Source organism: Malaclemys terrapin, chromosome 6 (assembly GCF_027887155.1).
Source record: "Malaclemys terrapin pileata isolate rMalTer1 chromosome 6, rMalTer1.hap1, whole genome shotgun sequence".
Classification (NCBI taxonomy): Eukaryota; Metazoa; Chordata; order Testudines; family Emydidae; genus Malaclemys; species Malaclemys terrapin.
In genome coordinates this window covers 107,911,733-107,937,190 of record NC_071510.1, presented here as the reverse complement: position 1 = coordinate 107,937,190, position 25,458 = coordinate 107,911,733, and the positions used below count along the sequence as shown (strand labels likewise).

The 25,458-nt window shown below is 39.8% G+C and overlaps 1 protein-coding gene across 2 annotated transcripts in view; it reads left to right on the top strand.

Annotated features, from left to right (window-relative positions):
* WDR70 (WD repeat domain 70) overlaps nt 1–25,458 on the top strand; it is a 257,225-nt gene that overhangs the window by 183,659 nt on the left and 48,108 nt on the right. For both annotated transcript variants that reach the window (XM_054032053.1, XM_054032054.1), the window contains exons 11-13: nt 14,060–14,159; nt 21,753–21,837; nt 24,274–24,412. In XM_054032053.1, the coding sequence (XP_053888028.1) occupies nt 14,060–14,159; nt 21,753–21,837; nt 24,274–24,412 (324 nt within the window). The remainder of the gene's footprint in view (nt 1–14,059; nt 14,160–21,752; nt 21,838–24,273; nt 24,413–25,458) is intronic.

The following is a 25,458-nucleotide window of genomic DNA, read 5'->3' as shown; positions in this document are numbered from 1 at the left end:
ATTTGCAGCAGATAACTTTGAAATTTAAAAGTTTTGCAGTTTTTACTAATGTATATGTATAACTTTCAAATTTGTATGTGTTAATGGTAACTGGTGAATCGTAAACTTTAAAGTTAACATGAAAGAGAAGGAGGGAAAAAATGCCAACATGTAAATAAATGGGACTGAAACTGCCAAAAAGAAGATGTTCAAGTAAAATACTAAACCCTCTTGACTTATGTCCCTTCTTCCTCCCTCATGCCCTATAAGTTAACAGGATTCTCACTCTCTTCTATTTGTGTTTCCATTGTTTGTGTACTTCACAAGAATCCGAGCTGCTTCCCTCGCCACTCAGTATTGAAACACAATATAAATAAAAATAGGATGTGATCCTGGAAGGTACTGAGCTTCTCATATGAGGTTCTAAGCACCATCTCAGGCCTGTTTAAGGCAATAGAAGTTGAGTGCACTTAGCAGCTCTACTCATTGTAGGACTGGGCCCAACATATTCTGAGTGGTAGAGCTTTGCTGACATGTAATCAGGGCAGTGGGGAAAGATGGGCCAAAATCTTACTTAATTTTTAAATAAATAAAACAACTCCCACCCTTCCTAGCAATTTACTTTCTAGCACCCTGATAGCCTAATTTGGTTTTCTAGGGATTTTTTGTTTCAAATTTGTATATTTAAAAATTGTAGTAAAATAACCTGAGTATGCTTCAGATAACTCAGTAATAATTGTACACCTGTAAACTGGGCTTATAAAAACCAACAGCCTCTGTTTGCCAGAAGCTGAGAATGGGCGACAGGGGGTGGATCTTGATAATTACCTATTCTGTTTATTCCTCTGGGACACCTGGAATTGGCCACTGTCAGAAGACAGGATACTGGGCTAGATCGACCTTTGGTCTGACCCAGTAGGGCTGTTCCTATGTTCCTTGTACAATATTTGTGATAAAACACTTGTTCTTTGAGTTTTAGCTGAGTGTACCATGATTACCTCATAAACAGGATGCACTCTCAACTTATTTAAATATTTCACAGTGTGTTGCAAAATACAAACCTTATCCCCTCCCTCATCCCCCTCACCCACACACCCTGTGCTGTTTCAATGGATTTAATGCTGATAAGGCAGGCTTGTTTACAGCAGACACCTTGTCTTGTGAAAATCAAATATATGAAACAATTAATAGATCACAATATCAACCAGTAGGATATACTGTGTACAATCACTGTTCCTTTCTTGGAGAAATGTGTTTCTCTTCGTAAGTTTTAAACATTTATCAGGAAATCATATTAATTTCTCTTGGCTATCTGATAAATCAATTAAAAGCTGTAATTTTTTGGTCATGATTAAGATCTTTTATTTAACCACAGACACTGTAGTTTAATGTAGATATCTGCTTATTATCGCTCAGACTCTACAGTATCTTTTAAACTTATTAAAATGGGGTGTCAGTTTTGTGTGTGGGCTTTGAAGTCTTACAAAGATTGTGAGAAATGGCATTTGAATGATTGTTGAAGTAATTTTGTGGCAGCTGCAGTATAGTTAGTTCTCTATATGGCCTCTGAAAACTTGCCCATGCTGTTGCTTGCTGAAAATAGTCAAAAGAATATTGTACATGATGCTATTCAGGGTTTTTGTAAGTGCTGTGTTTGCATGGGCAAATGTAGAGAGCCCTACAGACTGAAACAGTGGCGTTATAGTAATATTAATATTTTGTCAGACATACGGTTTTAACAAGATTTCATAAGAGAGAAACTCATCATAGTTCAGTTGGTTCTTTTTTGAAGGAAAAAAAACCAAAGCCCACAACCCCTTTGATGGTAGCTGGGCAAGTCCATTTGGAAGCAATCAATATTTTTAATGAGAGAGGCAAGAGAGTGTTTTCCAGCTTAGAATAAGAAATACGTTTTTAGCAGGTATTTAGAAAGGTTAAATATCATAAATGTTGACACAAAAGTGCTAGCAAGGCAAGTTATTTTAGTGGCATAGGTTAGATACTAGTTTATGAAAAAATGCATAGGGACATTGCTTTTCTATGGTTGAACATTTTCCACATGTAATGTAAAAACCAAAAGAGGATACTGTCCAGTAACTTTTCGTTTATTAGTGATCATTTATCATTGTTTGTTGGCCAACAAGGACTTTTGTCTCAGATATAAAGTTTGACAATACAGCCAAAGGTTCAGAGGAGACTTAATTTTTAAAATTGTTAAGAGAATATTTCGCAATACTATTGAGAACCCATGTTCCCAAACTAGGATTTTTGACGTTTCTCTTGATTGATTCATTTTAAATAGTTTGAAACTATTTGGTATAGTTAATACTGTCTGTGAGAAATCAGTAGATGGATGAGAAAGCAAAGACAAAAGGCATTCTTGTCCGTATGTCCTAGATCATATCCTTTTGTAACACTGGCCATCCGGTCGACTTGCCCTCTTTGTCTGCAACTCCATTTAATCAAGTGTTTCAGGTTTTTTAGCCCAATTGTCTTCCCTGAGACCTTTAAATAAAATAATTGAATTTATGTGAATCAGCTTCTTACATCACTTTCAATGGAGAAAATGGCAAGAGGTCTTTCACTTCCTGCTTGGTTATACCAGCCTCTGATTTATGTTAAAGTTAGTCTCTGTTGTTTTAAAAAAAAAGATTAACCGTCTCTCCCCTCAAAATTGAGAATTCATCAGATTAAGGTTTTCACATTTGGTTCTTAAATTTTTTAGCACTGAAATAAATCTTGGTGAAAAAGCTTCATAATATAGCAGCAGGGTTCCTCACCACAGGGCAATAAAAGATGCAATTATTGAAATTAAGGATGGTAAAAGATCTGTTACATCATCTATTCTTTTGCTCATGTAGGATTGTTTCCCACATTATATTTTTTCACTGCTGCTTGAAAAAGCTGTAGATAAAAAAAAATCTGTATTTAGTACTGTTCAGAAATGCTACTATACCATTGCAGTGTGGAAAATCACTACTGGAATGTCTATATAAAATGTATAAAAGACTGTTGCTGGGTATAGGAGGACACATGACTATGCAATCTTGGCAAAGAAGTTAGAAAAATGGAAACAGTGAAAAAATACACCGACATTTAGTACAGTTGGAAAAACAAAACTTATACACAGTGGATAAAAAAATGTCACAATGTTCATAACCAATGATCACAGAAGTAGGAAAAATTGTATAAAGAAATCTTAAGCATGCTAACAATGCTTGAAAACATGTTTGAGAGGGAAAATAAGATTGCAGAGAAGGGTGAAGTAATCATGGATAAACTCTAAGACCTAAAGTTTCATGAATCTTGTTTGCCATTGGTGAGACCACTTCTGGAATAATGTGTCTGCTTCTACCATTTAAAAAGGATGTTGAAAAATTAAAGTGTTCAGAAAAGGGCTAGAAGAATAATTCAAGATGTGGTAAGCACACACTACAGAGACTTAAGGAGTTCAGTCTATTTGCTTCCCTTCAGTAAATTAATGTGTAATGGTCTATAACTACTTACCTAGGAAGAAGATACCACATGGCTCTTTAATCTAACAGACATAACCATATCCAGTATTGGGATTGGAGTTAGAGGTAGATAATGCAATTAAATATCTTTCCCGGTGTTTGGCAGAGATTAGGGCATGGTTGAGAGCAAGATGAATATGTCTTCATCCAAATAAAACATAGGTGATATTGGAAGGTTTGAAAAAGAAATTGGAAGATATGGCAAAAACTATTGTCCCTCTCTGACTGAGGATATATCTTGGCTTTGTGTCAGTTGTGATCACAGTTCTGATTACATTGCCAAGTCTCTCTGGATGTGATCACCCTTCAGTGTGAACTGTGACAGTTTTTTTCAGTTGCCCCATTTTCTTTCTTTGCCCCCATAATTCACACCTTTGTCACCACAGAACGAGACTATTGTAATGTGCTGTACTTGGGGTGACATCTTGTATCTATTCAAAAGCTACAACTACTGCAGAATACAGCAGCACACTTATTAAATGAAACACATTGCTGTGAGTGTCTTGCTCTGGTGATTCATAATTTACACTGCCTGCCTGTGGATTTCACGGTGGGAGACCAGAATTCACTGTCCGTGACACGTTTTTCATGGCCGTGAATTTGGTAAGGCCCTACTCATAGCACACGCAGCCCCAGGGAGGACACAGAGTCTCAGGAGCAAGGGACAGAGAGCGGAGCGGGGACCAAGCAGCTGCCCTGTAAGGAAGGGGAATAGCAGAGCTCCTGCACAGCTGTGGGAGGGGGGAAGGACCCCCCAACATCCTGACAGCCAGGAGCTGCCTCCTGCCTGTCAGCTTTTGGTCCCTGCTCTGGGCAGGTTCCATGCAGCAAGGAGGAGCTGGAGCAAGAGCTGCTGCCACCACAAGAGGAGCAGGAACAAAAAGCGCACTTGGCCAGGCAATAATGGTGCTTCCAACTGCTTCGCTGGCTTCCTGCAGCACTGCTCCTCCACCATTGGGATACATCTAGAAGACTTCCGAGACCTGAGTCAAGCTGGGGCCATATGCACACAGGAAAGCAATAGGGTGGAGATCCTAGGTCCCAGTTTAACATGGTCTTGGATCCTCCAGCCCTGCGGGGTCCTGGGACCCAGCGTCTGAGCCCTGGGTTAGCACTATTGATGTATGGACGGAAGGGGGGTTAGGCTTGAGCCCGGGCTCAAGCCTGGGTTTATCTTACCGTGTAGGCATACTCAAAGAGAACATAAAGTTAGAAATGAGTGAACAATAAAGGGAAAAGTCAGCTTGGGTAAAGCAAAGGGTGTATAGGGAGAGAGGAGGTCAGATGTAGATAGGGGAATAACTGTGTATGGTTGTGCGTTTGCAGCTGGAATATAGTAGCAGAATATAGCAAAATATTAATAGGTAATCTCTTCTTGCTGCAGTTCTAGAATTCAATAAGAGATTAGCACAGTAGAAACTTCCTCAGTGTCTTACATGCCCCACTTTCTACACCATCCACCTCAAATTAATGCCTCTGTTTTAAAAATAGCTACAAAATGTTAGGGACAAAAAGAAAAAGGGAAAAAACCTTGGCTGGAACAAATCTGTTGTGTTAAAAAAGCATTAGAAACTTGGAAAATCATCAACTAACTGAAACATATCCTTGAAATGTGGTCAGAAGTTCACAAGTTTCATTTATTATATGTATCATTGTGTTACTCTGAAGGTGCCTTGAATTTCTGAGGTATAACATAACTGTATATGCATCACCATGTTGAGCTTCTTCCTGCTAGGATTGACAAACATGTTTTATTTGGGATAGTATTTTTTTTGCAATGTGAATTCCTCTTCCCTTACTTCTGGATAGAGACCACTTATTTGTGGGAAACAGCTTTTTCAATGCTTGGTCATCTCCTTTCTTCATTATACTGCAACAATCATCTCCTCCTCTCCGACTTCAGTACTTCCGATGTTGTTCCCCTTCAATCCATCCAAACTTTCTGCATAGAATATATTCCTTACTTGCTGCTCTGACCATGTTGCTTCCCTTTTTGAATCCTTCTCTTGCTTCCTCTTACCTTTTAATTCCATTGTCACCTTAGAACTCCGCAAAAGTGTGCCCCTGCCTATGTTGCTGCTCTCACTTTGCCCTCTTACCCCATCTCTCATTTTTTATGCCTCATTTGAACATCCTCCTTTTCTTATGTGCCAACTATGCTCCCTGTCTCCTTGCCAATTATTCCTTAATGCATATGTCCACCACAAGGCCAACTGACTCTAATTTGCTGAACAAGTGTGTTTTGTTGTGCTACAAAACACACATAGCTGCACAACTTGTTTCATTAAATACAGCCTCTAGTTATCTGGTGCATTACATGTCTGAATTATCATGGCTTTTTTAAATTGTAACCTCCCTCGGGTAGGGATCTGCGTCTTCCTCTCTGTTTTCTACAGTGCTGCAAACACTGTTGGCATTCAGTAAATTATCATAGCATATTTTGGTCTTATCCATAGATTTATTTACACCCAATCTGTTCATAAATTAGAGCAAGGCTTTCCTCGTATTCTGTGAATAGTTCGTTCATTCTGATCATGATATATGGTATAAAACCTTTAAAATGTCATGTGGAAGTCATAAAGACATCCCCTGTGGACCGCAGAATTCTTTTGCTGGGACTAATATTAAATACTTTGCGAAGGAAAGAATGTATTACTGTACATTTGCTGAAATGTGCTAAAACTATCACTATTGTCACATATTTGGGGACTTGACATGACATGAGCTGTCTACACAATGATGGGTAGATTTAGTATTAGGTAACTGAGATGGGTGTATATTTATGAAGCAATTTGGTGATACTTCTTAAAACTAAGGGCAGGGGGAAAGCCAACAGGTGTGGAGGAGCACGTGGTTCGGACATCCCTTAGGGAGAATCTATAAGTGGAGATTCCTTATGTCCTAATAAGGAGGAGAGGATGGAAGATGATAAAATACAGGTAGGATTTGATGAGAAAGAGTCAACAACAACAACAAAAAAGTCCCATTCAATTACATCATGTAATGGCAGACAGCTAAAAAGTGACAAGTTTTTAAAGTGCTTATATACCAATGCTAGAAGTCTAAATAATAAGATGGGCAAACTAGAGTGCCTCATATTAAATGAGGATATTGATATAATAGGAATCACAGAAACTTGGTGGAATGAGGATAATCAATTGGACACAGTAATACCAGGATACAAAATATATCGAAGGACAGAACAAGTTGTGCTGGTAGGGGAGTGGCACTATATATGAAAGAAAGCATAGAATCAAATGAAGTAAAAATCTTAATTGAACCAAACTGTACCATAGAATCTCTGTGGATAGTAATTCCATGCTTGAATAATAAGAATATAGCCGTAGGGATATATTACCGACCACCTGACCAGGATGGCGATAGTGACTTTGAAATGCTCAGGGAGATTAGAGAGGTTATTAAAATAAAACACTCAACAATAATGGGGGATTTCAACTATCCCCATATTGACTGGGTACATATCACCTCAGGAAAGGATGCAGAGTTAAAGTTTCTTAACGTCTTAAATGACTGCTTCTTGGAGAAGCTAATCTTGGAACCCACAAGAGGAGAGGCAATTCTTGATTTAGTCCTAAATGGAGCACAGGATCAGGTCCAAGAGGTGAATATAGCTGGACCGCCTGGTAATAGTGACCATCATATAATTAAATTTAACATCCCTGTGGTGGGGAAAACACCACAGTGGCCCAGCACTAGCATTTAATTTCAGAAAGGGGAACTACACAAAAATGAGATTAGTTAAACAGAAATTAAAAGATACAGCACCAAAAGTAAAATCCCTGCAAGCTGCATGGAAACTTTTTAAAGACACCATAATAGAGGCTCAACTTAAATGTTTTCCCCAAATTAAAAAATATAGTAAGAAAACCAAAAAAGAGCTAAACAACAAAGTAGAAGAAACAGTGAGAGGCAAAAAGGCATCCTTTAAAAAGTGGAAGTTAAATCCTAGTGAGGAAAATAGAAAGGAGCATAAACTCGGGCAAATTAAGTGTACCACTCAAGAAAGAGATCTTGGAGTCATTGTGGATAGTTCTCTGAAAACATCAACTCAATGTGCATTGGCAGTCAAAAAGCGAACAGAACGTTGGGAATCATTAGGAAAGGGATAGATAATAAGACAGAAAATATCATATTGCCTCTGTATAAATCCATGGTACGCCCACATCTTGAATACTGCGTGCAGATGTGGTCGCCCCATCTCAAAAAAGATGTATTGGAATTGGAAAAGGTTCAGAAAAGGGCAACAAAAATGATAGGGCTATGAACGGCTGCTGTATGAGGAGAGATAATAAGACTGGGACTTTTCAGCTTGGAAAAGAGATGACTAAGGGGGGATATGATAGAGGTCTATAAAATCATGACTGGTGTGGAGTAAGTAAATAAGGAAGTGTTATTTACTCTTTCTCATAACACAAGAACTAGGGGTCACCAAATGAAATGAATAGGAAGCAGGTTTACAAAACAAAAGGAAATATTTTTTCACACAACTCAGTCAGCCTGTGGAACTCCTTGCCAGAGGATGTTGTGAAGGCCAACATCTATAAAAGAACTAGATAAGTTCAAAAAAGAATTAGATAAGTTCATGGAGGATAGATCCATCAATGGCTATTAGCCAGGATGGGCAGGGATGGTGTCCCTAGTCTTTGTTTGCCAGAAGCTGGGTATGGGCAAGAGGGGATGGATCACTTGATGATTACCTGTTCTGTTCATATCCTCGGGGGCACCTGCCATTGGTCACTATTAGAAGACGGGATACTGAGCTAGATGGACCTTTGATCTCACCCAGTATGGCTGTTCTTGTGTTCTCAATTCACCTCCATTCAGTAATTGGCCACTAATTTGTTTGCTTAAAGGAAAGACATAAAACAAGAGTTAATGCACAATGTTCAGAAACTGATTCAGAGAGAGGGAGAGAACTGGAATTTTGGATGTAGATGCAAGAAGTAATGTTAATAAAAAAAAAACGTTTTGCCAATGATTAGTAAACAAGATTAGGCTATAGTTAAATATGTTAAGAGGCCAGAGGCCAAAAAGTTATTTTCCTTGAAAACTGCATCAACTGTTCCCAGTGTCTGCAAAAACTTTTTGTTCAACCTTCAATTACTTTTAGAGTACTTGATTTAGTATTACAATTCAGGGTTATTTTCTTCAGTAGAGTAATATATTGAGGGTGACTTTGCAGTTAGAAAAACAATTTTTTTACTAAGAAACTGAGAAAATTATTTTTGGAAGAGAAATGCAGAACCCCTTTGTAGTTTTTACATCATTTTCGGGGTACAACCTTATTTTAAGTGGGATCCTAAAATCTTTGGGCTGGGCAGGTTTTTGAAAATCGCTGCCTTTTTTTTCTTTTAATATTCAAACTTAAGATAACATATACCCTAACTTTTCCCCCCTTTCCATTTTCAACATTATGTTAGCTTGTAAGGGGAAAAACAGGCACAGAGGCTTTCTGTTTTCACTTCTGTGATTAAATACAAATAAATGTGTCTGAATCTGGGAGCCTTTGGTAGGTACCACCCTGCTAAATATCAAGGGTTGCTCTTCCAATGCAGAAAGATTCAGTTTAATTGACAGATTAAATTGGCAGTATTGTAAACATTTTACTCAGAAGAATCTAGATCCTACATTTATTGACTTTAGTGGAACTTTTGAGTGTGCAAGGGATGTAGGTCAGAGATCTAGGTTTGGCCAGTTTATTTAAAATGGTTAAATTCTATATCTTAATAATAGTTGTGACAGTTTGATGTGATGGTCATTTGGTTATGGTTAATTTATTTTAATTATTTGTGGTATTTTGCAAACACAAAATAAATCATTTTAAATTACATGGTAATATTTAATAAATATTGCAGGATATTTATTTACCAGAATAATTCACAGTGCGTCTCAAGTGTGTTATCACACATTCTGAAAACAACCTTTTTGTAGTTGATGTCATAAAATATGTTCTTGGGTGTTTAAGAATAACACCAACAAAAACTTCATTTAAAATCTGCTCAATGTGTAGTGTCCAGAATAAGTATATTCATTTAGAAATGACAATTTTAAACATGGTTCCTAAGTACATTGATTAAACCTAGGTTACTCTATTCAGTTTCCAAGTAGTGTAAGAAAAATGTACATGATTTCCCAAGCTTTCTTTATGTGTACATGTAAGAGTTAGTTGTATGTACATTTCCCCTACATTTTAGGCCATATTTAGGACTCAATCCTGCAAACAGCTGAACAAGTGAGCAACTTTACCTCTGTGAATATCTGGGCCCTTAATTTGTAAATATAATATATTACAGACAGAAAACTACATTAGAGAACATTATTATTAGTTTGCAAAGTCAACTCTCTAAAGTTCATAAATGTCAGAATCAAGGTTGCCTGTGGAACCTAATTTATCCTACTTGTGCATATGCATTATGATACAGTCTTTAATTGCATAATACCATACTATTTTTTCCACAGAACCCCTGCCTCATTCAATGCACAGGATGGATGGTGTTCATTTAATGAACAGTTCTTCAATTTTTCAATGTGTGGCCGTAGGCCTTATTTACTGCATACTGCTTAAACTTGGAAGACGGAATTATTGAATTTCCTCATGGGCTTTTCTATGTTGCTCATCATTAGTGTTTGTGTGCTTCGCAAAAATTAATTATCTTCTCCCCAGCCCTGTGAGGTGATAGAGGTGTTACTGTCCCCATTTTACAGATGGGGAGCTGAGGCACAGAGAACATTCTATAGACAACCTTAATGTTGACATTTCCTAACTTTTGAGTGCTTGACTTTAAAACTTTAATAATGTTTTTAATGTAGTTTTTTGTGTGTAATAACCTAGCTTTTTAAAAGCAAACTGATAAAACAGAAATTCCATCATGTGGCATCATATTGTCACCCACATGGGTCCTCAGGAGTGTTGGAAGCTTAGATCCACTGTACAGACCTCTGCCTCTTGAGGTAATGGATAACTGATAGCAATAGAAGATCGTCATACTCTATGTGGACTAGCACTAGAAGGGGATGAGACACACACGTTGCTGGTCAATTCCACAGATAATTGCTGACAGCAGAGAAATTGAGACACTGAGAAATATTGGGTTCTGCTATAGGCTGCAGAGGGGAGTGTTCCTTAGTGGGGAGAGACCCTTCTGCCCTGTCCCCTTCAATCTGTCTGTCCCAGGCCTGTCTCTTCCTCAACCCTGGCTCCTTTTCTCAGTCCCAATTTCCTTGCCAACCAGTCCCAGTCTCTACTCCTGAGGCTTCTCATCTCAGTCTCCTGCCCAGCCAGCCCTTTTTTCCCCTTTCTGTCGAACTCCTTCTGTCCAGCCTCCTATCCAGTGAGCCCCAGTTCTTCACTACCGGGTCTTTGTCCAGTGTGTCTCTTTCTTCTCCAACTGGCTCCTAGCCTCTCTCTCCAGGCTCCTCAACCAATCTCAGTCTCTCTCTTCTTCCCCATCCCCACCCTCCACAAATCCCTCCTGGCTCTTTGTCTCAGTCTCTTTGTCCAGTTGGTCCCATTTCTATTCACCTACTCCTCATCCCAGTCTCCTTGTCCAACTGATCCCAATCTTTCCCTTTTTCCCTCCAGCTCCTCATCCAACATCAGTGTCTCATTCCCCCAGCCAGCTGGATCTCAGTCTTTACCTCACAAACAGCTCCTAGTCTCATTGCCCAATCAGTCCCAATGTCCTTTCCCTTCAACTCCCAGTCACAGTTTCTCTCTCCACCTCCAATCCCAGTCTAACTAGATTCCTTTTCCCTCATCCTGGTCTTTTGTCCCCACTATATTCAAATCAGACAGCTTTCTCCTCCACACTAGCTGGGTGCCAGCAAGGGAGTGAAGGGATCATTGAGAGCACAGGAGAGAGCCTGCTGTCAAGTCCAGTGCCTTGCCTCACCTTGGCTCAGATCAGCCAGGAGTTGCAATTACAGGAATCTGAGCCCCCACAGTCATGGGTTGGATCATGGTCTCTCACTGTGTGGAATCTTAGATTTTAGCTGTTAAAATTGAAGTCTCTACTGAGCATATTGAAAAGTGTAGTTTTTCAAGGGCTTATAACTTGGCCAGATTTGAGCAGATTTTCACAAGGATGGCAAAAGGTTTAAACCTGACACATAGGCCACTGTCCGTCAAATTTCAAGCCCCTGCTCCAATGGGTAGGCACACTAAAGTATTTCAGAGAAAAGGTTTCAAGAATCTTTTATCATGCTCAAAACACTGTTTCTCACTAGCCGTGTTGTTGGCGACAACTAGATTAAATGGGTTCGAATTAAAAAAAAAAAAAAAATCAGTCTGAGGCAGACGTCCAACATGAAGAATTTTAACCCAAATGGTTAAAGTTTGGCAAAATTGTAAGCAAGAGAAAACACTTATAGTAGGAAGTGGCAGACAACCTTAATTCTAACTGCCTATGATTAAATTTATATATGGAATCTTCCATACTGAAGGATTTAAAAACATGCATATATGTACGAATTACTTTTGTCATTTTACACAAACTGTGTTCAAGGGCTTTTCTACGTGAACACTTAGTTTATGGCAAGTTTAGGTATGAATCTATCCCACACTAGCCTGCTTCACACTAACTGATCATGTAGACCTTGCTGACATCCACCAACAGTTTTTTAGTGCACTTTGATTTAGACCAGGGGTTCTCACAACAAAATGTTTGGTGGCCTCAGAACGTGGCCATCAGCTCTTGCTGGTGGCCGCTCTAACAATTTTTCCTAAAATACTTAATTAACTTTAGGAAAAACAAATGAATATGCACATATACATGTCCAAATCATTGTAATTTATTTATGTAGGATTTTTTTTTGGAGAATCAATAATAAAAATAATGTACAGTTGTCTCTATTCTTTACTGGACCTAAACAGAATAGAAACTCAAATAAGGTGCTTTGCACGTTCTTGTCTTTTGTCTTATTGTATTTTAGCTTTTTTTTGGTTGCTTTTTTTTAGACTTGCTAGTTACTAAGTCTGCTGTGAAAAGTGATATTAACAAACACACAAATATCACTTTTCACTGCAGACTTACTCAGCCCTGGCAATCACGGGGACAAATTGAGCCCTAGATGGGGAGGTGGGTATGGAGGCAGCGGTGCCAGGGGTAATGGGGCACTACGGGAGGCAGTGGAGGCCAGAGGTGATGGGAGGGGTAGTGAGCTCAGGGAACAGAGCCCAAAGCCCTGCGGCTGGAGCCTGCCATCCCAGGGCTGAAGCCCGACTCCCACCACCCTAGGACAGTGGGGAACTCACTGGCTGCCTGCTCCTCAGGCTTTTGTGTCTCCAGAGAGGGGCCACTGCTTTGCCCCCTACCAATAACGACCCAGAAGGCTGTGGCTGCAAGAAAAGCCTGTGGTGGCCACATTTGAGAAACGCTGATCTAGACCCATTTCAAAGCAGGTTAAATCAAAACACGCTAAGGACCTGTTAGTGTATATCAGTGTGGTCCACATGGACAATTAATGCCCGCATTCTAATACAAGGTAGATTTACATCCCAGTTTGCCGCAAACTACATGTTTGTGTAGACAAGCCCCAAGAATCACAGAAATGCAGATATATCTGGGTAGCAAATAATTTTTCTTTAACAGAGTACAGCTGTACACAGCATTTAAGGAGAGAAAATAAAGAAGGATGCATTTTCTAAATGAAATATCCGGGAATTTAATTAAGTGGAACGTAAGTTTGTGAAAAGTGCTTTGGTATCTTTAATAATTAGGACCTTTGTTTTAAGCAAGGAAGAGAGAAACCTGGGTTTTGTGAAACCTGTAAAACTTTTTGTAGTTAGAGATTTCACGGAACGTTTTTTGAGTTTCACAAAACATTTTTCCCTTTTTAATATAAGGGAATTTCAAGACAAAGGCGGATTGTCTTGGTTAAATAAAAGTCTGTTCTATGCAAGCAAAAGATTCATGTATAAAAGTAATTCCAGCCCTTTTTCTAGGACTAAAACAAAAAATATACAGCATTTCCAAATATGAGTTTTTCAGGTGCAAAATGGAACTCAAACCTCAGAATATTTGAGTTTTATTCTAAATCTATAACCCCTGATCTTAGGCAGATTCTAAATTTGGCAAAAGAAATTCTCCTAGTCCTTCTTTTAAGTCTTATCCAAAATATTTATAATGCATTTTGACATTTTTAAACTATAAACCTGCTATAGGAGTGATGAGAACTGAGTGTCTCGTAATAAAAATATTTTAATCTCAATCTTTTATTTCTCATTAATGGGAGTTACATGTGGGTATTGATTGTATGTAGATGTGCAATTGTTTTTCTGTACTATAAAATGAAATGTAGTAAAAAGTTAAAATTTGCCTTTAAAACCGCTTTAATAATAATAATAATCTATAATGCAAAAGGAACATTTTAAAAAGATTATAGAAATGTTTAACTGTTTTCCCCTCCTTGACTCAAAAATGATTTTCTATTAAAAAAAAAAAAGACAGGAAATGTAATAAAGAATGCTTAATGCTGTAAGGAAATAAGTATATTCAGTCTGGAAGTAACAACGTTTTTAAATATGTTATTTGCTTGACAAACAGGTTCATACAAAGTTCCACTGCAGGCAGGCACATGCTCCTGGCACTGAAACTTCATGCTTGACGTTTTCCTATGATGGTACTATCCTTGCTAGTCGAGGAGGTAGGTGAATAAAAAGCTCTTTGATGTATGTTGCTTAATGAAATAAGTTTAGATTTATGCTAACTATTAACTAACGTGGGAAAGAAATTCTGGCCATTTTAAATCATATCACCTAGAGGTAATTTTTCATGCTAGGAAAATAATGCATTGAAATCAGAAGTTAGCTTTTTTCTGGATTTTTTTTTTTTTTAATCTGAAATACTTCGCAAATCTTATCTTTCATTACCCTACCTTGCTCTAAAATTGTGCTTCATCAGCAGTTCTGAACATGGATGTGGGAAGTATGTCAAACTTTCTAAGGGAGTGCGGCAAGGCTTCCTGCTCATCGTGTCATAACTTCGCTGCTACCCCTCTGTCCTGAATAAATTTGAGTGAGTGTCTTTGTGACCTGTTGCACATGGATGCGGTGCCACTCAAATTTGGTCCAGCCATCCTTCCATCATGATGGAGGGGCACCTGAGCCAAATTTGAGTGAGTGGCTTTGCAGCCTGGCACACTGCGTCACAATGCCCACTAGCAGTCTTCAGTACTGAAATTAAGAAGTACTGCCCTGAAAACTTTGTGGATGTTAAAATATGTGCTTTTAAACATTTCCTAGTCTATGCACAGCAGGATCAAAGGGCTGGTTTATTTAAAGTAGAAGCTCCTTTATCGGAATCACTGTATTAATGGCTCCAGTTCCATATAGATTACAATAGAAAGTCCTGTTTTGTAAGGTGGGCTTGAATGTTGAGAACACCTGTGGTACATTTATGGAAGGACATTTATAAAAATAATTAAGGGAAATTGTTGAAAAAAAATATTTAATTTATTTTGCTATGTTTTTATTGTACAAATTCCAATCTTTTTTTAACCCGAGCAATAATAATCCACCAAAATCAGAAATTTTAAATTTGAATAAAACAAACAAAATTAACTATTAAGAAATTTTCAAAATTAATACAAAATGTTCAAAAGTAACAACTTTTTTCATTTGTTCTTTGTGGAAAAGCCTCCATCTCTCGAGCAGTATTCACTTTATATTGTTTATTATTTATTCTCTCCCCAATTCACTTGTCTATACACTGTAATTTTTTGTCATTTGTTTGTATTTTATCTAATTTGTATTGTAAACACCATGAAAAAGGGAGCTTCTTATTTGCCTGTAAAGTGTTGTCAACCTCTGTGCTCCTGTATAAATAATGAAACATTTATAAATGGTTCTCTGAGTCTCCTCCTGCTGTTATAGGGTGAGATTTTCAAAGCTGCCTATCATGCTCTAATCAGACTTTCTCTTTATGCTATTCGTTTTCTTCATTTGTCCTTCCACATGATAACCTTCCTTCGGAGGACATTTTCTTAAGCTCTGTATTTGTGAATTTATGGAACTTGTGTCTTTTTAGGTAGGCTTTTGTGTCTTTTTAGTGTTGTGTTGTTGCACTTCCTTCCCCCGTGTTCTTCCCATCCTTATTTGTCCCCAGAATGTGTATCCAGATGATCAGGCATCCAGATGACTGGTCACACTATGTCTAACTTTCTTAATCATTAGTCTATCACATTTCAGTTTAAATTGTATAAAAACTTGATTTATAGTATTGCAGGATTTAAGCATAAAAAATGGCTCCTTAGTGTGTTTAAAAATATTACCTTAATATACAGTATTTGCTTGGTTAGATGATTTTTTAAACTCTATATATCTGCTATACTAAAAAATGAGAAGGATTCATGCTTTATTTTAAATTCTTTGTTTGGTAAATGTTTTAATACAATTATTGCTTTGGATCTGTACCAATAAAAGCAGGTGTGGATCCAGCAGTCATAGATTAGCACACCTGCCAAGTGCTGAGGATCAAAGAGAGGATCATTGTTTGGGGGAATGGGGACTTTCACTGAAAGCCTGATTGCCTCCCCTGCATCTGATGTAGATTCTGATTCGGAGATGAGGGAGGTGAGGCAGAGCTCAGCTGCAGGCACAAGGGAAAAGGAACAGCAGAGGAGTTGCTTATGGGAGTTCCTGGCTTCGTTCTTGTCAATTATTAGCTATTAATCACCTGACAGAAATTTAAGAAAGTGATATTTACACATTTCGTTATTTTAAAAAAAGCATGTTTGACAATGTTTTCTTATCTTAACAATTAAGAGTGATTCAATAGTGTAGCTACTAATATATCATAAAAACAGGGCCGGCTCCAGGCACCATCGCAGGAAGCAGGTGCATGGGGCGGCCAATGGAAAGGGGTGGCACGTCTGGGTCTTCGGGGGCAATTTGGCGGCGGGTCTCTCGGTTGCAGAATTGCTGCCGAAGAATGAAGCGGCGTGGTAGAGCTGCTGCGGAAGTGCCGCCAATCGCGGCTTTATCTTTTTTTTTTTTTTTTCTTCGCTTGGAGCCGGCCCTGCATAAAAATAGAACTGAGTTTTATATTCTTGTATTATATAGAACTTACAGTGAACTTCTCTTGTTGTTTATAAGATAAAAATCTCTGAAAAATCATGTCGTGGCTCAATACATTTCTTGGTGTATCTTCTTAGAGGTGAACAACTCTTAAGTTGACTATTTAAGAGTCACCTATAAATGAAAACCAGTGGATCATGACTATATGTAGCTAAATTCAATGAAACCTATTCACCTCTGAGCTTTCAGATGGCATGTGCAAATATGTGCTACCTGTATGACTCAGAGATGAATATACTTCTTTTTTTTTTTTTTTCAGTTTTTAAACATCTCCCATTTAAAATATTTAGAAGGAAAAACTGTTTGGTTTAGAACTTCTTGATGAATGTGAAGCGATTCCAGATACAGTATTTCTGATTAATAGATTTAGAGAGTGTGTAACAATACATATTGGCCATGATTTTGAAAAATTTGATCTATACAGACTTCTGTTTTGATCAGGGTCGGCTCCAGGCACCAGTGGAGGAAGCACGTGCCTGGGGTGGCGCATGCTAAGGGGCGGCATTCTGTCTATTCTTGGGGCAGCACAGTCTGAGCGGCTTTTTTTGTTTTGTTTTGTTTTTGCTTCGGCAGTTCGGGCACTTCTTTTTTTTTTTGCTTGCGGCGGCAAAAATGGTAGAGCCCGCCCTGGTTTTGATAAACAGCAAGATGAATTGTTCCTTAAGGTAAATAATAACTTTGGATTTACTTCGATAAGTATTTGCTTAAGTAAATAAACTTGACATTCACCTAAATAAAACATTGATATTTATTGGCAAAAATGGATATTATATAGCTATGTTACCTGTTTTTAATATTTGATTTTTAAATCAAGATTGATGTTTTTCTAAAAAATATTATCTAGTTCAAACAGACATTAATTCAGGGTTAGTCTTACAGTCTGTGTTATACAGGAGGTCAGACTAGATGATCATAGTGGTTCCTTCTTGCCTTATAATCTATGAATTTATGGCGCTCAGAGGGTTTTTTGGAAGGTTTGGAGTTCTAGCAGCCATAATTTCTTCATGGATAGAGAAGCTAATATTCTTAAACACAATGCCAAGTGGGATGGTCTTTTGGAAGGGTGAAGTCTGGAGGACCCGGTCAACCTGAGAGACATAGAAGATGGTATAAGTGTAGAAATGCGAAATAATTTCTCTCCCAGGTCCATGTTCTGTCATTTAGCTTTTGGCCCATGTGGGGAGTGATGAGCAGCTTCTGTCTCCTGGGTAGCTCCTTAATTGTCTTTCTCCAGCCTCGTGTGCATGAGCCATTGCAGAAGTACAGGGCTGTGACCTTGCCTTCTTTGAGGTGATGTACATTTCAATGGTGCAACAGCATAGGAGTCCCTGCATTGCTCAGAGAAAACGGGGATGCTCATGCATACTCTCCTTCCATTTTTCTCACACATGTAAGGGCCAGAAAATATTTAGACAGTGTTAAAGATATGTTTTTGTTTTCATACATTTAATATTTTGATGTTCTCTTATGTTAACCTTTTTATGTAAATAGCTTTTCTGTGTGTTTTAAATAATTTTATCTTAATCTATAAACTTTGTTGTTAGTGCAGAGAAATGAATCTTTTCCAGTGATCTTTGTGATGATTCAATTATCATCCTTGGATCTGTGCATTCAGCATGAGACTTGAGGGAAACTGCCACAGCTCTAAAGTTTACAGCCTTTCAGGCACTAGCACGGGAGCCTTATGCAACACTCACTTGGTGACTTAGACTGGGCCACACATTTCCAGGTCAGTTGCTCTCCTGGCTGATGTCAACAGTGGAGCTCCCCGGAGATTATCATATGGTTCACTTTCCAATTTATGGCAGCACCCTTGCTTCACAGTATCTCCCTCACCTGCCTGTATACTTTACAGTCTTCCTGATCAGCATTTTCTCCTGTCCCATCAGCATGTTGGTTCTACCTTGACTGAAGGCTATTTGCAAAAGACCTATCTTGGGTCAGCAAAAATGAAGGCATTATTCGGTTAGCTCTCTGTTAACTGTAGCAAATTTGGATCTAAACCTTATTAGGAATGACTGTGGCTGATCCCATCATTCTAAGAGTCTGCCCACAAATAATCACATGGACCAGGGCACCTGCTTGTAAACCCACCCTGGGATCCTTGTGCTGCTTATTGGCATGGAGATAGTTAGAGGCATTGTGTTTCTCCGCAACTATATAAAATCATCCCAGCTTCTCAGGAGAAGTCTGCCATAAGGACTTAAAACTTGAAGTGGGGAAAAAACTGTGATGTGGTATGCTCAGGCCTAATGTGAATTCTTCTGAATGTCCCATTTAAAAAACTGCTTGACTGCCTTCTTTCTTTGTTTGAGGCTACATTTAAAAACTTATTCTGTGTGGATTTATCTGGCAGTTATTTTAGTCTGTCATGAACTAGTTGAAGGTAGACCAGTGTTGCTCCAGCCTCTATAGGGATTGATGCATTTAGAAATCATTATTAAATAAACCTTGGTGTTGTGGGATAATCATGTAGTAATTTTCCAGGTGGCGGTGACTTCACCTCCAAGTGTGAGTTTGGGGCACCAGTGTCTGATTTACATTCATATTAAATTTTCATTGATACGGTAGTTCTATGGATGCATCCTATATCTAAAGTGTTCTGCCTTAATGACCAAGTCATTCTAACAACATTTCTCCCACATCTGTCAGTGCCCATCCCAACAAGGCCTTTCTCCAGAAACTGAATGTGAAAATGACCTTGGACTTTTATCTGGAACCGACCAAAGCCCTGAAAAAGTCTTTCTAGCTTCTTCTTTTCACACAAATACAGTAGGGTTTGCTGTTAGCAAGAGAGCTATGTCTAAATAACTGTCTGATTGCATTTCTCCATGCTACAGCTTGGTGGGTCTGCAGCTTAAAGATCATGTCAAGGCTCATTCCATTAGGGACAGAGCAGCCTTGGATGCTAGCCTCAGATCTGTCCCTATCCAAGAAATTTGCAATTAGCCAAATGGTGTTCTTTGCACACATTAACAAAGCACTGGTGCTTTTGTTTTAGCATCTAGACAATAATTATTGTTTCTCATGTTACAGAAACAAACACTTGGGTACTACTGGGACGGGCACTATTAGAAAACCCTAAAAAAAATAGATATTCCCAAGACAGGGAGTTCAAAACCCTTGTTCTCTTTTCCCTCCCCTTGCATTCCCAACCAACATAGATTTACTCTGGTCAAAATAATTTTATTGAAATTTGCCACCTTTCAACAAGCTTTTATGTTGAAGAGGTATCTTAGTCCTTCATATTTTATTTACACACACACACACACACACACACACACACACACACATGCTGCTTTCATTCAAAGACATGCCACCTATCTTGATTTTCTGTTGTTACCATCTGTTACCCATTTTTCCATTACATTTTATTTTAGATACCCTCTTTAGGCTCCATGAGCGGGAATCCACAGCGATGAATATCTTTGGAGAAAAGAAAATGACTTCTCTCTAATTCTTGTGCTCTAGTTGTGTGCATTTCTGTGCATTATCGCTCACCCAACCCCTCCCATCAGAGTTCAAGGGAATTCTGTAACTTCTTATCTAGATTTAATCTAGTACCTGTTTAAATGACTTTTATTTGCAAGTTCCTCTTCTCACCTTTGTAAGGAACTGACCTGGAATGCAAGGAGGTCAGCTAGTTGCCTTAGTGAGGGTTCTGTAATATGCAGGACCCTGTTGGTGCCTCAGAAACTCAAAATTCTAGAACTATGAGAATTTCTGCCTCCTCTTATTCTGGAAATAAGTACCCCAGAGTGATAAGCCATAGATATGCACATCTCTCTACACACAAGAATTACAGGTAACTAGCCTTTTTTAACATGTAGTTAATATGACATAACTACCAAAAGGGAATAAATAGCATAACTTTGATTGACTTGCTGATTCATACCACATTTATCAAAGACACATGACAACTGCTATAAATGACTTATTGTGAAGTAGTTCTGGCTTTTACAGTCACAATTTTATTGGAGGGGCTGTCCTGCAGTGTGTCTCCCACAAGGAATTCTGGCTGATTCCCTCAGAATTTCAGTAGGAAGAGGAGCATACACAGGAATAAAAATGTGGCCCCTTTTGAAGGGACACTTTCTGTCCGCCCCTGCAGCCGGAGGAACTGCCTCCCTCGTCCTGCTCCACACGGCCGGAGGACCTGGTTCTCCCCACCACAGCCCTGGGGCCGGTGGTTCTGGCTCTCTCCCCCAACCCCATCCCCCATGGCTTCGGGGCCGATGGAGCTTGCTCTCCCCCTGCAGACGGAGGAAATGGATACCCCCTGCAGAGGAGGAGCTCGCTCTCCCCACCCTGGCCCTTGAGGAGTTCTGTGCCACTGCTGATTGGGGAGGGGAGTGTGCCCCTGCTTCCCCCCACCACCCGCCCAGTGCACACCCGTGAGTGGGAGAACACATGCAGCAATTTTGGTGCACTTGTAATGGGTGAAGTGTGTGCACCATCTGTAACTGCTCAGCTGGCTGGTGCAGAAAGTAGGCTGAGATTTGGGACTAATTTCTGTCTACCCTTCCTTTCCCCCTTTCAGGTAGCTAATGCCTGCACTCCATGCTTGGCTGCTGTGTGTCTTCTAAGGAAAAGGGGAGAGCTCCTTATGCTCTCTCCTCCTCCTTTGCACCCATATAGGACGAGCTGTAATCTGGCTCCATATATCTTATGTAACTTTTGAACTGCTCCTTCCATTTTAACCTTTGTGATTTAGCTTGTGAAAAGTAAATGAAAATTAAATTGACAACTCCCCACTCCCCCTGAAAAAAATCTCTTACAGCCCCAAAACCCCACAAGCACAGGAAGGATTACTGTTTAAGGAGTTTCCATTCTGCTAGAAACAGCTAAAAGTCATAAAGTAGATGTTGGTAGGACTTTGCCTCTGAGGAAAAGTCCATGACAGTCTCATTGAAGCATACAGCAAGGAACACTACAGGTGGTATTTCTCATTATTGAACTTGAAGCCATCATTTTAGGCACAAACAGCTCATTCTTTTCATGTAGCACTCCCGCCCTCTTAAACATACTGTTTTTTTTTCTGCTTTTGTTTTATTGATTTATTTAGCTTTTGGGTCCCTGGACAAAAATTAAGTTCCTACAAATATGTAATTCTTGACTCATATGTGCTAACTTTTGTCATTTATTTATTGTTTGTTTCATAGGCGATGATACATTAAAAACATGGGATATCAGGCAATTTAAAAAACCTCTTAACTCAGTTGAAGGTCTGTCCAGCTTCTTCCCAATGTAAGTACTTTATTTACTCCAGCCAGTAGAAGCAGCTGCAGAAACAGCCAAAGCAGGGACAGCTGTAGTGGGATATGAGGGTAAAAATGGGGGCCAGTTGGGGCCATCCCTGGACCCTGAACTGTTCCGGGGAGACCCCAACCTTCAAGCAGTCAGGAGGCACTAGGAGCCAGGTGGTGCCGCTTTCTCCCCAACCTCCCACCATCTGACCTTGGGGGAAAAACTTCAGAGGAACCAGCCACACACTCCAGTTGTAGAGCAGCTGCAGAAAGAAGCCAAAGCAGGGACCTTCGGATATTGAGACAAGTTTCTACAGTTTTAACTCTGACCTGTGCAGATTGGCTGTTTGCACCAACCCTCTTGCTCCACCTCCCTCACAGTCACTTCACCTCTGCTTCACTCTACACTTGCCCCTCTCACTTCCCACTCCCCTGCCCTGTCACCTTCCCTTCCCTTCAGTGTCCCCTTTCTCTTCACTTTTTTTTCATGTAGTTTATTGCCTCCTAACTAAGCCCACCCCCCCAAAAATGACAATAATTATGCAGCTAGCATGATTGCTGTCATCACATAGTTCACTCTGCTTGAGTATGCTGTCCCCTTCCGCACCCAGGAACCATCTGCTACTCTGTGTTTGTACAGTGCCAGGCACAATGGGGACCCACTCTTGGTTGGTCCCAAAGTATTACCCATAATAAATATGATTAATAATATTTAATAATTAGCAGCTGTAGTATGCAGGAGAGCGGAGTTGGAAAGTAGGTAACTAGACATTATATGTAGCATCTATATGTTGAAATTATTGTGTTCGAGCTCTTGGTGGGCAGGTATTGTATTTATTTTATTATTTTGATTTGTACTGAACACCTTGTTTTAAGCACAGCCAGTTACACCTCTCACTGAAGATTGGTAGTTTTCAAATGATACCTCAGAAATAAGTCAAAGACAGATTCAGTCTTAGACTTGGAACTCTTTCCGTGTTTCTAGCATTGAGAGAAAGGAAGGAGCATGTTGTAAAATAGTTTTGACCATCTACTTACAATTGCTGTAAGTGATCAGGGTGTATAGCCTTTGGCCTAGGGGCTCTAACTGAGTGGAGGTGTTCAGGGACGGGAGTCACCAGACAGGAGTGGGAGGCAGGCCTGTCCCTGTCCATGTGCAAAGTACACAGCTGTGTAGGGCACCAGGAAATTGTGCCCTATGCAGCTGCCTGCTGCTCCAGCCCCTGCTCCGCCTCTTCCCTATGGCCCCCGCCCCTGCTCTGCCCCAGCCCCGCCTCTTCCCACCCCTGCTCCACCCCAACCCCGCCCCCACTCCACCCTTCCCCAAAGCCCCTGCTCCGCCCCAGCCCCACCTCTTCCCACCCCTGCTCCGCCCCAACTCCACCCCTTCCCTAAAGCCCTCACCTCTGCTCCTCCTCTTCCCGCCCCTGCTCTGCCCCCACTCCACCCCTTCCCCTTAGGACTCCAGAAGTGGTCAGGCCTGCCCTCACCGGTAAGTAGAGCGACCCGGCTCCAGCCTGCTTCGCTCCCCTGGTTCCCAGCCACGCCGCCGAAAATAGCTAGGGACGGTCCTGGTTGGAGGAATTGCAAGCCAAAATCCCATAAACAAGAGTCAGGGTCAGTCAGGCCAGGGTTGGACATCGAAGATCAGAAATAGTGCCAGGTTAGAATCAAAAGGCAGAATCAGAGTCAAACTGAAGTAGACAACTGGACATCAGAGGGAGTACCAGGCTAGAATCGAGAGGCAAGAATCAGGGTCGAAGTCAAGCTGGAGTCAGAGACTGGAGATCAGGAGATGAGGCAAAGTCTGGCATTGCAGTAAGCCAAAGTCTGTGTGGGTGCCCAGACAACTTCCTGGGGCAACCCCGGGGTTAAGTAGGGGCACTTGGCCAATTAGACGGCCACAGGGAACTATCACTCTGGGTCTCTTGGATGGTACTTCCTGTGGCACCTACCTGCCACAGTGTTCCCTGATTGTGCCTCTGCATGGACTCCTGGTGACAGTGTGGGAATATCAGGTGCCCTATGCTCTACATAGGTGGGTTCTAGTTCCTCAGATTTATAATTGCAGCTTAAAATTAATTTGACAGATATTTCATTGGTGAAAACAGATTTCATGACCTACTCATTTGTTTGCTGATTTGGAAATTGCTGATTTTTTTTGTTTCCAGTGCTGAAATTTTGATAAGACTTCTGAAAAAGGGGTATTTTTGTTAGTTTTGCCAAATTTGGATATTTTGTGCACAGCTTTATTTGTACGTATGATTTTAGTTGTCAGACATAGTTAAGCCATTGACAATAGGTTTTAAAAACCTTTTGTATTAACTGTAACAGATAAAAGGGATTGTCTTGAAGATTCGTTTAACTGTATTTGTAATGATGTTCCCAAACATATTACAAGTGTGCCCATTATGATGATGATTTATTTTATCTACAGGACAGATTGCTGTTTCAGCCCAGATGATAAGTTAATTGTCACAGGCACCTCTATTAAGAAAGGAGGTGGCAATGGGAAGCTTATTTTCTTTGAACGGGAGATATTCCAGAAGGTGTATGAAATAGAAGTCACAGATGCTGTATGTATTTTATTTTTCTTCTAAAGTAGAATTCAAAATGTAAATTAAATCAAGTGATCCTTTTTTTTTTTTTTGCATTTCACACAAGAAAATTAAGATGGCACTTCTTATTTTTATGTGCATATAATTTCCATTAATACACATGTAATCTTCATTAACCTTAAATCTCATTTTCGAGGGGATCCCTGAATGAAGACAGTGTAGAATTCTCTGAAAAAATGCCACCTTTATTTATTCTACTAAACCCTGGGACGAGATGTCCTTGAAGCAGAAGGAAGGTCCCTACTTTTATAGCCACTCCTATATGAAATGTGTTCCCCTGGAGACTTCCTGGGTACCCTCTCCAGTTGTGAAGCCATGTATAAGTCCAAAAATTCTGACACACATGCCTGTGCCATTGAATCCACCAGTTCTCATGTTAAAAGATTCAGCTCTCTTCAGGGGAAAACTCATATTTGTCCCCAGTAGTTGGCGGAGTCAGTGCTATGGGATAGCCTGGGTAAATGCAGAACTCTTGGCATTCTTGTGTCAAAATGTAAGTCACCTATCTGAAACCCTTGGACAAGGAATATCCTTTGTCAGCAGTAATATGCAGTCCTAAAATACATGCACCTATAATACAAGAAGGCTTATATGTATGACTTGAACTACCCAGCTATTTCCTAATACAAAAGTGAAGACTATATCATATAAAACAAATTGCCATAGTGGTGTACACAGGCAAGAATGTAGATTGTAGTAGTTGGAGTGGAACAAAGTTGTGGACGTCTGCGCACCAAATATGAAACATCCACGATGGTTGATAAGAGAATATCAGGTGGCCAATTATATGCCCCACTGGGCCAAGTAAGCCAATTCATTGATTCCCCTTTCAATGACAGGCACCTCCCATTCACCCATTTTCTTGAGCCATATCAGTCTTCACTGGCACAGCCCAACAAGACTCTGGCAGGAGTCCATTTACATTGAGACTGATATTTGTACAAGAATTTTCTTCATTAGATCCCATTTTCTGATCTTTCTTGATCCTGCAGTGAAATCTGCCT